Raw genomic sequence first — 16,677 nt, 5'->3', positions numbered from 1 at the left:
CCTAATTTAACTTTATTCTTATGACAGCCTCTGAAATGTGCTTTGTTATTCTAATTCACAAATAAGGAAACTGATGCTCAGGAAGTCAGAGACGGCCTTCAAAGGGATGTGGGGGGAGTTAATAATTCCAGAATGTCTTTTGAAGGAACAATTTGAGAGCTTTGAAAAACGCTGTATTTTCCTCAGTTCTCAGCTGGTTCTTCCCCAGCGTGCTCTGAATGTGTCTGGTCAGGGCTCTGGATGGAACTCTCTCTGATCCCGGTAGTGGTTTAGCTCTTGGCCATGCAGGTGTTGGTCATCAGCACTTTCCACAGCACTTTTTTCTTTCTAAGCCATATCCTGTCATTTAGGAAATGAAAGGATTTGTAAACAAAAGCACTGGAATTGGGCTTCTTGCTGTCACTGATAGAAATCAAATAGGTGCATACTTAATTTATGTTACAAATGAAAGTAAATCAAGAATAGAAAGGTCTTTGTCCTTTTTAGAGACAACAGAGTACAGTTTCAATAAATCACAGTCGCTTTATCATGACTAAGAATTTTTGCTCTTCAGTATTTTTGAAGTGTGTTTCTTCTGACTGTGTGTTCTAGACAATCAAATATCCCAAGTGGAGAGGTAGGGTCTTTTTTTTTTAATTAAACTTGGGTGTGCTCCCCCCAGGTATTTTGGGGGGCAGGTTCTGTGAAATCATGCAGGTCAGAGATCTTATCTTTTGTTTCTCTGTATCTCTAATTTCAGGTATATCATGAACCTACAATAGAGTTTGTTTACTTGGATAGTGAATGATGTGTGGCATGACCAGTAGCCTCTATATATTTAATTAAGCTGAAAAATAACAAATGAAGTGGTACTAATATAAGTGACAAATGATACAATACTGGTTTTGATATGAGTTTTTTATTATGAAGAGTTATTTCGCTTATTTGTTTTTTACTTCTTGAGACAGAGTCTCACTATGTTGCCCAGGATGGTCTTGAATTCCTGGACTCAAGTTATTCTCCCACCTCAGCCTCCCAAAGTGCTGGAATTATAGGCATGATCCACTGCTCCCAACCAAGAGTTTTTTTAAATGAAGATTATTGTCAAACTGCTGGAGAAAACATACCTATGACTAAGAGATATGATTAAGTGGAAGAAAAATGTGAACGGAACAGCGAGAAATATTTCCAGTAGATGAGGTTAGGACTAAATCAGGCAGAGGAGTCCCAGTGAAAGTGGCAGGGAGCATTTAACACCAAGTGTGCCACTTAGATCTGTGGTGAGGACAGACTCTGACCTTGGCAGGATAAGTGAGATTGTACCTCTAGTTTCATTGATTCACTTTTTTACATGAATATACATTCAAAGCCTCCCACCCTTTAGGGACAGAATTTATGTGATAAATTTTCTGATTACTATTTTTTTTTTCCAGAAAACCCTCATTTTAGTGCATCTCCTGGTGGTACCATCCAACATGTCTTCCTTAAGTGGGAAAGTCCAAACTGTCTTAGGTCTTGTGGAGCCAAGCAAACTGGGCCGCACCCTGACCCATGAGCACTTGACCATGACCTTTGACTTCTGTTACCACCCACCTCCTCCATGCCATGAAGCTACCTCCAAGGAACCCATCATGCTGAAAAATTTGTTTTGGATCCAGAAAAACCCCTATTCCCATAAAGAGAACCTTCGATTGAATCAGGAGACAGAAGCCGTAAAGGAAGAATTATTATATTTTAAAGCTAAGGGTGGAGGGTGTTTGGTGGAGAACACAACCTCTGGGATTAGCCGAGATATGCAAACATTGAAGAGGCTTGCAGAAGAGACTGGCGTCCATATTATATCCGGAGCTGGGTTTTACGTGGATGCGACTCACTCCTCAGAGACCAGAGCCATGTCAGTGGAGCAGGTAGAAAGCCCTAAGTTCTCTGACAATATTTGTTTATAAATTCAAGATAGGCTGAGCATGGTGGCTCACACAACCACTCTAGGATACCAAAGTGAGAACATTGCTTGAGTTCAAGACCAGCCTGGGTAACATAGCAAGATCTCATCTCTACAAAAAAGTTCACCAGATGTGGTGGCACATGCTACTCAGGAGGTTGATGTATAAGGTTTGCCTGAACCCAGGAGGTCAAGGCTGTAGTGAGCTGTAGTTGTGCCATTGCACTTCAACCTGCTTGACAGAGTGAGACCCCAACTCAAAATAATAATAATAATAATAATAATAACCAGAACCTTATAAATGCCATGGGCCTTAGAGGTAGCTAGGCATGCTGCAGAAATTTGCTAGCTAACAAAGACATCTGCTAATGGAGACCCAAATTGTTAACATTTTATAAAGAAAAAGTATTGAGGAAAGAGATCTTAATGCACTGGCCATTGAAAACCCCAACATGTTAATACTCAGACTTGCGTATCTGGGCTCGGTAGTGGCACCACAGCCTGTTTGTAAACCTCCCTTTTCTATTGTAGGCTTCAGTTATGCAACCTTAATCTTTTTTCCTGGATTTTATAATAACTCGCAATAAAGATTCACTGTAGGGTGAAACTTGGCAGGCAGAGACTTGGCACATTTGTGAATTTGTTTCGTTCTCCTTTTGCAAAACAGGAGAGGTGGAAGAAAATTCATTTCCCTGTCTTTGTCATAATATGATCTTAAGCAAGAATGAGCAAAGGAAGTAAATCTTTTTGGGGGGAAAAAAGAATAAGCTGCAAAGTTTTTTTGCATGTGTATGTCTCTCTCTCTAAACATACACATATCTGTTTATACATGCTTATGCATATATATGTGTATGCATATGTCTTTTCCATTGCTTGTTTGACAGGCATAGAATGTCAGCTGCAATTTTTGCAAAGAATCAGTTACTCCCTAAAATACTCTGGATTTCAAAATTTATCTGCATTATGTTTTCAATCAGGACTTAATTTTTAAAATATATTTAAGTTATTTAAAGACTGTGCTGATAACAGAGGATTATATATTCTTTTAAACACTTTTAGCAGTAAATATACTTGTGAACCAAAAAGTATAATCATAGAAGTATTGGGTGCTGTGAATTTTCTGTGCTGTCTAGGGTAAAGGACTGAATAAATAAGAGAGAATTATAATAAGAGAAGGTCATGTTGGGTGTGATGATGTTTCTGTAGACCCAGGTACTCGGGACACTGAGGTAGGTGGATTGCTTTAGCCCAGAAGTTCAAGTCCGGCTTAGATAACGTAGTGAGACCCCTGGCTCTTAACAAGAATTACTTGATACAGTTGACATAGATTCAGTTCAACAGCAGTCTCTCTGTATTCCAGATATTGCTTCTCAGGTTAAATTACAGAATTTTTTTCCTCAATCTGAATGCACTCTCTTTAAGTCACTTTTTTCCTCCTACAGCTTCCTAAAGCTGTGAATTTCTTGGTAACTAATCACAGTAAGATATTAACAAATCTTAGACTTAGAGCTACTTTTTGAGTTTGCGGTTTGGCCAGCAAAATGCCTTTCTCATTGGCCAATACTAATGGAATGAATGTTGAAACATTGTTAAAAGAATAAATGACTTAATAAATAAACTCATTCACATACCATGGTGCCTCTATTTTGATAAATTTCACAACCTGCAAATTATGTTCTTTCTCATTCTTCCATAGTTGACTGATGTACTTGTTAATGAAATTCTCCACGGAGCTGATGGAACTGGTATCAAGTGTGGTGTCATTGGAGAAATCGGTTGCTCCTGGCCTTTGACTGAGAGTGAAAGAAAGGTTCTCCAGGCAACAGCTCAAGCCCAAGCCCAGCTTGGTTGTCCTGTTACTATCCATCCTGGACGGAACCCAAGTGCACCATTTCAGATTATCCGAGTATTGCAAGAAGCAGGAGCAGACATCTCCAAAACAGTCATGTCACATATGGACAGGTAAGCAGGCTATCTTATAAACGGGTGCAAACCACCCTATGATGAGTGGATGATCAAATAAAGAATCAACAATAATCAGATCAATGCAACACCAACTGCCTAGAGAAAACCACTAACTAGAAACGTAATTGTACACCTAATCCTTAACTGGACCCCACAAAATCATAATAAAAAATATTGATTTTTAAAAAAAAAACTGTTTTGAGCAGTGGCAAAAGTGTCTTGATAGGTATAATGCAACAAATGGCAAGTACTGGAAGGTGGTTGAAGTTTAAACATGTAAGAATACACAATTTTTAAGATAAATAAATTCCAGGTTAAAAAGAAAAAAGAAAATAGTATTTACAAAGCTTTGCCACTGACAGTAATACAAGTCATTGCTGCCATTTTTTGTGCTCCTTCTCTGTGCCAGACAGTATCCTAGGTATTTTGCATAAGTCATTTCCTTCGTCTTACTTAATCCTTCATAACTCTTCAAAGTAGGTGTTACCGTCTGCTTCACTTCTTTGTGTGCTGGCGTAATATCACAGTTACTGCCAATTCTGCTTGCTCAGTATTTGCCAGTAATTGGAGCGATACATTTATCTACAAACACAAAGAGGAAAAGTCAATCGTTTTACCCTGAGAGAAAACCACAAATATAAATGTTCAAGTATGTGTCACCTGTTGTAGTTTGAATCTCTGCATTTGAGGAAATGCAATTATAAAAAATAATGGCAATAAGAATAGTATTAGTTTGGTGGTATTATGTATTAGTTTCCTATGGCTGCTGTAACAAATGATAACAAACTGGCCATCCCAAAACAACAGAAATGTATTCTGTCATTGTTCTAGAGGCCAGAATTCTGAAATCGAGGTGGCAGGGCCATGCTTGCTTCAAAAGCTTCAGGGGAGAATCCTTTGCTTCTTCCTTGTCTGGTAGATCCAGGTGTTCCTTGGCTTGTGGCTGCATAACTGCAATTTCTGCCCCTGTCTTCACATGTCCCTCTCGTCTCCATCAGTCTTCTTTTCTGTTTCTTATAAGGACACTTGTCACTGGAGTTAGAGTCCACCCACATAATCCAGAATGATCTCATCCTGAGTTCCTTTAGTTAATTCTATCTGCAAAGACCCTTTTCCCAAATAAGGTCACTTTCAGAGGTTCCAAGAGTTAGAAAATAGGCATATTTTTGGTGGGCCCACCACTCAATCTTTACATATTATGTTAGATACATAAGGACCAGCAAAATAAATGACTGTATAAACTGATGCCGGCTGCTGTTAATTTTATGAACAAGTCCGACAATGTTGCTAAAGTGAGTCATTAGCCTTTCGATTGAATTTATTAAAGAATTGATACAGCATCAGTGAGACTAATAATATATTACAATTACTTCTACTTACATATTGGAATAAAGCCATGTTAACAAATTGATAAATCCTGATCATTAGACCTGACATTCTGCTATTTAATGAACTAACAGTCCTACAGAATGTATTGATAAAATGCTTCTACTTAATAGAAATATTGTAAAATCCTGTGTGTAAAATATAGACTAAATTGTAGTTGTGGAAGAAGAGAGAAGTCAATATTAATGGGAAACTGAGGAACATCAAGGTAAAGGCAATCATCCTGGCAACTGTGTTGGTATCAAGAACTATACGTGGCTATCTTCAGGAATCTTCTAGTTGTATTGGTAAAATAGAGGGATGCTTCTACATACTGATCATAGAGGCAGTGCATCAGAATGTGAAGACTAGACTCTGGCTCCAGAGAGACCTTTAAATCCTAACTCTACCATTTTCTGTGAGATCTTAGGTAGTTTCGTTTGAATTTAGAACAATGTATTTCATAATGTTACCTTGTATGATAGAGAATATATATAGCACATTTATTCAATAAGTATGATACTTTTTAAGCATGAAAAAAGTATTGTGTAGCATGTCATACATACAAAACGGTGAAACCCTAATATATAAATTTTAAATTTATGAATATTATAGTCTTGAAAACATTGTATTCTGTGGTTATTGTGTCGTATATGTTCTATATATGTTCATTAAACTACAGTCATTGAGTATGGTGTTCAGATATTCAGTATTTCCACAGATTTTTTGACTGTTCAATCTATTGATTACTAAGAAAGTGTTATTAAATGGTGGATTTTAGTTTTTTCTTGTACATATTTTAACTTCTGCTTTATATATTTTGAAGCTATATTATGGCATACATACACATTGTTATATCTTCCTAAATCTTACATCAACAGATATTGAGCTACCTTATAAGTAGTAGTACAAGCCTTTTTGTTTCAGAGGCTGTTTTATCTAGTATTAGTGTAACTATATTTTTTTTGTTAGTATTACGTTTACATTTTTTCCATATTTTACCTTTCAGAGTTTTTATATTCTAGGCGTGTCTTCTGTAATGAGCAAGTGTCTAGTTTTGAGTTTCAGCCAGATATGCTCTGTCTTTCAAATGGCTTTAATTTATTTACATTGACTTGTTTTTTACATTGCCTATTATTTTGTTTGTTTGTTTGTTTGTTTTGAGTTGGAGTCTCACTCTGTTGCCCAGGCTGGAGTGCAGTGGCACGCTCATGGCCACTGCAGCCTCGACCTGCTGGGCTTAGGCTATCCTTCCACCTCAGCCTTTCAAGTAGCTGGAACTACAGATGCATGCCACCATGCCCAGTTTTTTGTGATTTATTGTAGAGGTGAGGTCTCACCAAGTTGCCCAGGTTGCTCTGAGACCCCTGAGCTCAGGCAATCCTCTCATCTCGGCCTCCCAAAGTGCGGGATCACAGGTTGAGCCACCATGCCTAGCCGTATGTTTTATTTTTATTCTCATAGTTATTGTTAACCCTTCTTGATTTCTTTTTATTGATTATTTTTTCCCCTCATTGTATTTTTCCCCTTTACTTCTTGGGAAGGTGCACAGCCAGCCCCCACAAATCTACAGGTTCCATACCCTTGGATTCAGCCAAACATGGATCAGAAATATTCAAAGAAAATAAAATTTTAAAATACAACAATAAAAAATAGTACACAAAAAAACCAATACAGTATAACAACTACTTACAAGAGGAGACCCCCCAAAAAACCAGAATTATATTTTGGAGCCAGCCCCTTGTAGTACAGGCTTCCCTTACCAGGTAAGTGTTTTAGGAGCCCATAGGCATCAGTGTACCAGCTAGCGTTGTGAGAGGCTGTGTTTTGGCTTCAGTGGATTTTTTTTTTTTTTTTTTTTTTTGGAGATTCTTTCAACACATTTGCCTATTTCATTATGGTTGATTTACAAGCACACCTGCCCACACCGCACTGGGTGTTCAGCACTTTTTGACCAAAAACTGCATGAACCTCGGCCCCACCCTCCCTATTCACCCAATCTCACCCCAAGTGACTTTTTTTCCCCCTGGATGAAAAAGGCCTCAGAGAGGACCATTTTGCTGATGTGAAAGAGTTTTTTTTAAAAAACTACAGAAGCACTAAAAGGCATCAGAATTGATTAGTTCAAAAACTGTTTTGAGCAGTGGAAAAAGTGTCTCCATAGGTGTATTGCATCAAATAGACAGTACTTTGAACACGACTGGAGTTTAAACATGTAAGAATAAATACACTTTTTTTTTTTTTTTTGAGCTGGAGTCTCACTCTGTCACCCAGGCTAGAGTGCAGTGGCAAACTCACAGCCACACCAGCATCGATCTTCTGGGCTCAGGCGATCTTTCTGCCTCAGCCTTCCAAGTAGCCAGAACTACAGGCGTGCACTACCATGCCCGACTAGTTTTTTGTTTGTTTATTTGTTTTGTTTTTTGATTTATTGTAGAGATGAAGTCTCACCAAGTTGCCCAGGCTGTTCTCAAACCCGTGGGCTCAGACAAAAGACACTTTTTAAAAATAAATAAATTCTGGGTTTTTTGAGTCTCCCCTCATATATACCATTTACATTATATTAGATGTTATAAGTAATCTAGAGATAATTTAAAGTATATGGAAGGATGCATGTAGGTTATATGCAAATATTATGCCATTTATATGACTTGAGCATTCACAGATTTTGGTATTCTCAGAGTGTTCTAGAACCAATCTCGGTAAATAGCAAGGGATGACTGTATATACTATTTCTATTCTTTTAGTTGTTATAATAGAAAATACAACATGTATTTAATTTGCCCAATTTTAAATTTAATAAGTATTTTTATCATCCTTCCTAGTAATACAGAGATTTTAGAATCCTTCAGCTTCAATCACTCACCATGTAAGTGACATACTATTTTTTCCAGAGTGTTGAGTCTACTTAATTTTTCAAAATCCCAATGATTTGGCCTTACTTTGTTGTTATGAAATATATAAATGTTCAGTGTTTACTTAGAATAAACTTTCTGTTTTTTCACGATTCCTTCTTGCATCTCAGGTCTTCATTCTGGAATTATTATTTTTTTCCTGAAGTACATAATTTCAAGTTTATTTTGTGAGGGCCCATGTTGGTAGTAAATGTTTAGATTTTGTTTGCATAAAATTTACCATATTAAGACATTTTGAAATACAGTTCAGTGTTAAGTACAGGGCACTCCACACGGACTGTGGCAACCGCCATTCCACTTTCTGTCTCCATGAACTTGACTCCTCTAGGTACCTCATGTACATGGAAACACAGAAAGCTTTTTGTGACTGTTTAAATGTTAGACTTGAAGCGTTTAGACCCACACAGGTGCTATAAATTCTGGCCACTCAACTCAGCACATGTAGATTTGTGGTTATGGGTTCTCAAGGAAGACCTTTTTTCTCAATTTCCCTCCCCTTCACCAAAAGACAAGACCGAGAAAGACATATACAGATACTCCTTGACTTAAAATGGGCTTATGTCTCAATAAACCCATCGGATGTTGAAAATATCATAAGTTGAAAATGCATTGAATACACCTAACCTCCCAAACATCATAGCTTAGCCTAGCCTACTTTAAACGTGCTCAGAATATTTACATCATCCTACAGTTGGGCAAATTATTAACATAAAGCTTATGTTAAAATAAAGTACTGAATATTTCATGTAATTTATCAACACTGTATTGAAAGTGAAAAACAGAATGGTTGTATATGGGTACTCCAAGTAAAGTTTCTACTGAATGTGTATCACTTTTTTTTAGGCGATGTATATATTATTCTAAATTTATTTTATTTTAAAGAGATGGGGTCCAATTCAGGATTAGGTATATAAGTGGTCATCATACAGGTAAAGTTTGGGCCTCTCTTCGGTCCCCACTTTGCCTGGTTTGAGATCAGGTACCCTTATGGATGTTGTGTTCCCATCCCCACCCTGACAGTGTCCCACTACTGCCAATCCCTTTCTTATAGTATGTTCAGTGTCTGCTTATGAGTGAGAATGTATGATACTCAGTTCTTTGTTTCTGTCATAAATCACTAAGTATTATAGACTCCAAATCAATTCAAGTTCCTGCGAAGTCCAAAATTTTGTTCTTTATGCCTGTGTAATATTCCATCACGTAAACGAGCCACCTTTTTTTTTTATCCAGTTCAGTTTTAATGGGCAGCACAATTTGTTCCATGTTTTTGCTATTGTAAATACTGCTACAATAAACATGCTTGTGATTTAAGTTCCTTTAGGTATATTCCAAGGAGGAGAATTACTGGATCATATGGAAGGTCAATTTCTAGTTCTTTTAGGAATCACTACACTGTTTTCCATAGACCGTATCACTTTTGTACCACTGTCAAGTCAAAAAATCATTAAGGCAAGGTATTATGGTCAGAGACCATCTGTCTCCAAAAACTCACTGTGGGGCACGTTTTTAACCTAGTTCATCCACAAGGGCACTGGCTTTGGGTGAGGGGCTACTCCCTTTACATACTTCAAATTTGATCTCCCACCCTGTTTAGACCCAAGCTCTGTTTCACTTGGTCCATTAAAATCCCCCAGGTGAATGCTAGCTCTAGGTCTCGCCTTGTTCCTCATTTTCTCAGCTTTCTGGTTGTTTCTGCTGCCCAAGCAAGTATCACTTTCCCAACAGCTCAACCAAGCATTTCAAAATAGGATTTTTCTCTCTCGCGCTTCAATGTTATTCAGTATTTTACACGTACACTGCTGGAAAGGGTTTCTGTGAACATCTAGTCTGCCATACTGTTTGAAACTGGCTCAAGATGATTCTGAAAGAAGAGTCTTCCTATCCCTCTCTATTTACAGTTAGACATGTATGTAAGTTAGAAAATTATGCTTGGCATAAATAGAAAATAAGCTTCCGTTGGAAAATGTGAAATAAACCTTAACTCCTACCACAGAAGTATTTCCTTGTTCATAAAATCAAACAAAATATACACATTGCAAATGTTTTATTTTCTACTGATATACATATATGTTACACTATACCTATATATACACAAATGAATTCACTCATATATGTAGACACACACATATAAATTTTTTTCTCTTAAACAATATAGATATATTACCCGACTGCCATTTGGCTGCAGTTTCGATGTATCACTCCAGAATGGCTCAGAATTGAATGGAAAAGTTTAACCGACGTCAGTCAAACTCAGAAAGTTCGAGACCATTGCTGGAGCAGCTGCCCATTCTGTACCTACATTATAGATTATTCAGGGTTCCAGTACCTGAAAAAAGATATATAGAAGTTTGAGCATTTGGGGGGGATGGGGAGCAACTGGGGAATACAGCATTAGCAGAAGCGGTACTTAGGAAAAAGATACTGAATAAAATAACAGAAAAAAAAATAATAATCAGGGAGACAGATGCAGGCAGCGTCAGCTCTTTGAAGGAGCCGTTGATAGCATTACAGTTGCCAGGCTGAAGTGTGACCGGGTCAGCCTCACGCCAACTCTCTGAGGTCTGCTGGGCTGTGCACACAATCCAATCTGCACTGAAGGTCAAGAACTTCAGCTTTCTACAATGGGGACAGATCACAAAAAGGCATGTATTTCATGCAACAAAATGCACAGAGGACGCGCAGAAAAGCACCCTCAAAACAGGCCTCCCATAGAAAAACAAAACAGCAAATCATTTCGTTTCTCCCACCATGCCCTTACAGACATAAAGGAAAAGGGTTCTGAAGGCACTGGCTGCTGTAGTTGCAAGGTAACAAGTGAAGGTGCTGGTGGCTGTGCCTCCAGTCCCTTCTAGAACACCGGGACTTTCCAACAGGACTGACCCTCAGCCTTGCCTACCCATAATCTCAGTCAGTTTTTCCCCTTCAAAAATACAGGGGGTGCCAAAAAATGTATACACATTTTAAGAGACGTTATCTATGCATTACTTCTTGAAGCTGAGTTAAATTGTGGTGGCAATGTGTAACATGATGTTCACACAACTGTGCTTTCACCACTTTCTTTGACTGTCTTGCCTGTCGCATGATGGCACTAGCATTCATTTGATTAACGCTGTCTTTTGAGTGAACGTCATACTTAAAATGTGTATACTTTTTTTGGCACCCCCCCATGGTAGTTCTGCTATTTGAGAATACAAGAATAAAACATTCCAGTATATCCCCAGTCACACTGGAACAGTTAAATATATTTGAAGATGTATTAAATCTTCATTTTGATGCATGCATTCACAGAGATGTGCGTGCATGCACACATACACACACACACACACACACACACACACACACACACACACATACTGCAACAACAACAACAAATTGCTACATGGCTGTCCAAAAGGGGCAGTTACAGCCGGGCTCGGTGGCTCAGCCTGTAATCCCGCACCTTTGGGAGGCTGAGGTGAGTGGATTGCCTGAGCCCGTGGGTTCGAGACCCGCCTGGGCAGCAAGACCTCATCTCTACAATAAATTAAAAAAAAAAAAAATCAACTGGGCGTGGTAGCGCATGCCTGTAATTCCAGCTACTCGGAAGGCTGAGGTGGAAGGATCACCGGAGCCCAGCAGGTCGAGGCTGCGGTGACCGGGAGCGGCCACTGCACTCCAGTCTGGGCGACAGAGTGAGACTCCGACTCAAAAAAAAAAAAGGGGGCAGTTAGGACTCTGAGAGGGAAGAGTTAATGAATGGCCATCACCTTAGGAGACCTCTGAACCACATTGTTGTCATGTGACCATTTGTGACCTGCTTAAGGTCATTTACCAGGAGATAACAGCTTGACAAGATAAATCTGCTTCTGTGTCTAGGCCCTCCCCTAACCATCTGTTCCCTTTAGGAAACATGGGCCTGCTGAAAGGCCTGTTGACTACTGTGAATTTAACCCTGGGGAACTTCATAGGGGGTTGCCCTTGACAATTATAGCCACCCAAAGTCAACATTTATTGGAAAACAGCACCAGCACTAGAGTGTTTCTGCTTGGTCTTTTAATCCATAAGGCTTCCTGTCTTCTAATTATTATAATTTTACTATCCATTAAAGCTCTACCACATTTGCAGGTGGCGTAGGTGACAGCACTGCCTTGGACCCCGGTTTAATACAGGCTAGACATGATTGAAGGTATTTTTATGACAACAATGAATCTTAACCAATGAAATCTGGGTAAAACAACATGGCTAGCAGTTATTTGGGTGCTATTTATTGATTAAATTTTTGAGCCCTGTGGAGGACAACAGACAGATGCTATGCCTGATCTTTTTTTTCTACTTGGTTATCTACTTAGCAAGCCAAAGGGCTTTGATGGAAATCCAGGGGCTAGAGATTGATAATGGGCACAACGGTAATTAAGTGTTGAAAAATAGCACACCACTCTCTATGAAAATTCTTGGCTGTGGAAGATAGAGGAATTGGACCTAAGGGTTTCTGAAAGACAAGAAGGAAAAATCCAGGGGATGAGCCACCAGCATATTTTATTCTCTATGCCTTTAATCATTCATGCCAAGTTGGCCCAACCTTTGGAAGATATAATTTTGACTGTGTGTGTGTGTGTGTGTGTGTGTGTGTGTGTGTGCACGTGCGTGTGTGTGTGCTCTTAATTAGGGGAAGCAGAGAGTGGATTTTCACTTCATTCATTCATTCCACAAATATCTGAGTGCTTAATTACCATACACAAGACACTGGGCTGTAGCCAGGGGAACAATTCATTCTCTGCCTTCAGAATGATTATTTAATTATAATTATAATGACTTTTAACCTTAAGATTTTCTTTGAAAAGCCACAAAAATAATTATGTGGTATTGTTAGAACCGTACACATTTAATCCCTATGAATACTAGTGAGCTAATGTGTAGTCACTGGAAAACAATTCCAAGCGAATGTTTGGCAGACTGAAATTGAGTCAAGCATCTTTATACAGTTAAATAGTAAAGTAGCATTTTTACAAGGAACAGTCAGAATGTCATGCAGATGAAATTGTTTATATTATCTAGAATCCTGTGAGTACAACACTGTATACATATTTTTTTTAGTTGAGGTCTCACTTTGTCACCTAGACAGGAGTGCAGTGGTGCCATCACAGCTCACTACAGCCTTGACCTCCTGGGCTGAGGTGTTCCTCCCCACTCAGCCTCCCCAATTAGCTAGAATTACAGGCACACGTCACTATGCCCAGTTAATTTTTTAAAAAATTTTTTTGAGCCGGGCTCGGTGGCTCAGCCTATAATCCCGTGCCTTTGGGAGGCTGAGGTGAGTAGATTGCCTGAGCCCGCGGGTTCGAGACCCACCTGGGCAGGCGAGACCTCATCTCTACAATAAATCAAAAAAATCAGCCGGGCGTGGTAGCGCATGCCTGTAATTCCGGCTACTTGGAAGGCTGAGGTGGAAGGATCGCCGGAACCCAGCAGGTCGAGGCTGCGGTGGCCGGGAGCGGCCACGGCACTCCAGTCTGGGCGACAGAGTGAGACTCCAACTCAAAAAAAAAAAAAAATTTTTTTTGTAGAGACGATGTCTTGCTCTGTTGCCCAGGCTATTCTCAAACTCCTGGGCTCAAGCAATCCTCCCACCTTGGCCTCCCAAAGTACTGGGATTACAGGCATGAACCACCATGCCTGGCCACAGCGCTGTATTTCTGAACAGTTTATTATTTATATTCAGTAGAAGCATGCATTATGCAAGTATATATATGACTGTGGAGAAACTTTACATAAAAATCGACACTATTTTATAAAGACACTCCATGACATAGAAACAAAACCCTTGAATACATTTTAGGTTGCAATTGCATAATGACATTGGCAGCAGTTATTCTTTCATTAATGCAGCATAGATTTTATGCCCATGGGGGACAATGGAGAAATGGGAGACACTGGGGTCAGGTTGCCTGGTTTCAAGTTCTGACACTAGCATTTACTTGTTGTGTGACCTTCAGTAAGTCACTTAAGACTCCTAGTCTGTTTGCGTATATGTCAAAAGGGGTTAAGAAAAATTATTTTTAACCCGAAAGTTTTATGCGTATTTCCTCCCCATTATTGGTTACTGTATATTTCACCTCAATATGTGAAACCTATTGAGAGAGAGAGAAACAAGGGTGCCTGCATAATGAACATTTGTATACCTAACCCTGAATTGAGCCCCACATCTTTAAAATTAAAAAATTTTAAAAAGAGAGAGAGATTCAGGCAAATGTCTGACAAACTGAAATGCACGAACATTCTTTACATACATAAATAGTTCTGAATAAAATGCAATAAAGTTATAGTAGTAATTAATAATTACCACGAATTAATTGTGGAGTATCCCACATTGCACTCCTTAATAGAGACTTTTAGGCAGACTTGCCTAATGTCAGAGCAAAAGAAGGAACTGGCCATATATTCTGTCTAGTACATCCTACCCACCCAAACCTTCCACGAGTAATTTTTTTTTCTAAAGCAATTTTTCATGACTCTGACACCATTCCCATGAAATGTGACATTTTAACAAATAGGATTGCCATGTCTATGAGATTTATCTTCACTCTCCTCAATACCATCATTCCTTGAACTGTGTATCGCCTTACATGAAAAACGCAACCTCTTGTGCTGTGTGGTAGCTGGGAAGTTCATATGGTAAAAAGCTCTTCCTAGGATGTATAAACTGTGAAATGCATTCTAAAATAAAGTTTTAATTACACTTTGCAATTCGGAGCCAACTTCTGGTTTGAATCTAATTTAAACAAGGGTTTTTCTCTCTTGCAGCCATCTGTTCCTTTTGCTTAAGCCTACACTTATGTCATAATATTGAGAGAGTGACGTCATTTCTTCCTATGATGTCATTAAACATCTCTGTAGCAACCCAAGCAGTCAGAGAGAATTGTTTTCCTATTATTTTTATTCCCAGTTATTATACAATATAAAAAATACCATTCAATGAAAGTAATTCCTTCCTGCATAAAAAAGAATCTTATTTTAAAAATATAAATGTGGCCAGATGCAGGGGCTCACACCTGTAATCCCAGCACTTTGGGAGGCTAAGGCGGGAGGATCGCTTGAGCTCAGGAGTTCGAGACCAGCCTGGACAAAATAGCAAGACTTCGTCTCTACAAAAAAATTTTAAAATTAACTGGGCATAGTGGCACATGCCCGTAGTCCCAGCTACTTGGGAGGCTGAGGCAGAAGGATCGCCTGAGTCCAGGAGGTCAAGACTATGGTGAGCCATGATGGTGTCACTGCACTCCAGCATGGGCAACAAAGTGAGGTTCCAACACACACACACACACACACACACACACACACACACACACACACACACACCACACACAAAGAATATTTAAAATACCTACCTATACGGGCATATAAATGTAAATGGACTATTCTAATTGATGGCTTGAGTTTGGGTGAAACTAAAATCATTGGTAAATATTTAATTGAAGTTGTAAATTATATTTTTAAAATCATAGTCAATGTTTAACCCACACATTAAAAATTTGCATCATCCCTACTTAGTCTCTATTTTTGACACTTAAATTTATTTTTAATAATTTATTTTTGATTCACTGGAATCAATAGATATTCATCAATTAAGAACTTTTCAGATCAGATCTCATAGTTGAGATGGAGCTGCCATTAACAGTGTAAGAATATACATGAATAGTGTCTTAAAATCCTATTAATACTGAATGTATTAGGTATAGTAAATTAGATTGTAGTCATTGGATCAAAGTAATGTATATATTAATTTATTTTAAATATTACATTATAGATATTTTAAAATTTATTTTAGGTTACTAAGTGAATAATCTAGTTGACTTTAGTAATTCTTTTAAGTCGTTGAAAAACTTTCATAAAATAATAAAGAATTCCATATGACTCTATCTGTACAAATATTCACTGGTTATTAGTTTTAAATAGAGAAACTCAATGGGAAGGAGGACAAAGAGGGTTTTTTTTGTTTTGAATTGGAGTCTCACTCTGTCGCCCAGGCTTGAGTACAGTGGCACACTCACAGCGACCCCAGCGTCGACCTGCTGGGCTCTGGCAGTCCTTCTGCCTCAGTCTTCCAAGTAGCTGAAACTACAGGTATACGCTACCACGCCCAGCTGATTATTGATTTATTGTAGAGACGAGGTCTCACCAGGTTGCCCAGGCTGGTCTAGAACCCGTGGGCTCAGGCAATCCACTTGCCTTGGCCTCCCAAAGTGATGGGATTACAGGCTGAGCCACCAAGTCTGACCCAAAGAGGTTTTTCAATTACATTTTTTGGTGAACAATTTTTATAATGATTAGTCATTGAAATTCAACATTTTCAATAAGTTAATTGTGTATATAAGCATATTCATATGCCACTTCTTTTTTCTTCTTGAGTTGGAGTCTCACTCTATCACCCAGGTTGGTATGCAGTGGCACAATCATGGCTCACCACAGCCTTGTTCTCTTAGGTTCAGGCAGTCCTTCTGTCTCAACTTCCCAAGTAGCTGGAACTGAGGGCAC

At 38.7% G+C, this 16,677-nt stretch overlaps 1 protein-coding gene across 2 annotated transcripts in view; it reads left to right on the top strand.

Annotated features, from left to right (window-relative positions):
- Positions 1–1,413: 1,413 nt before the first annotated feature.
- PTER (phosphotriesterase related) overlaps positions 1,414–16,677 on the top strand; it is a 33,416-nt gene continuing 18,152 nt past the window's right edge. For both annotated transcript variants that reach the window (XM_008065177.2, XM_008065178.2), the window contains exons 1-2: positions 1,414–1,886; positions 3,618–3,883. In XM_008065177.2, coding sequence (XP_008063368.1) covers positions 1,455–1,886; positions 3,618–3,883 — 698 coding nt within the window. In that variant the 5' untranslated portion in view covers positions 1,414–1,454. The remainder of the gene's footprint in view (positions 1,887–3,617; positions 3,884–16,677) is intronic.

Source organism: Carlito syrichta, unplaced genomic scaffold (genome assembly GCF_000164805.1).
Source record: "Carlito syrichta isolate Samal-C Ts95f unplaced genomic scaffold, Tarsius_syrichta-2.0.1 Scaffold308182, whole genome shotgun sequence".
Lineage (NCBI taxonomy): Eukaryota > Metazoa > Chordata > Mammalia > Primates > Tarsiidae > Carlito > Carlito syrichta.
The sequence above is the reverse complement of the archived record's forward strand: the minus strand, read 5'-3'. Positions and strand labels throughout refer to the sequence as shown.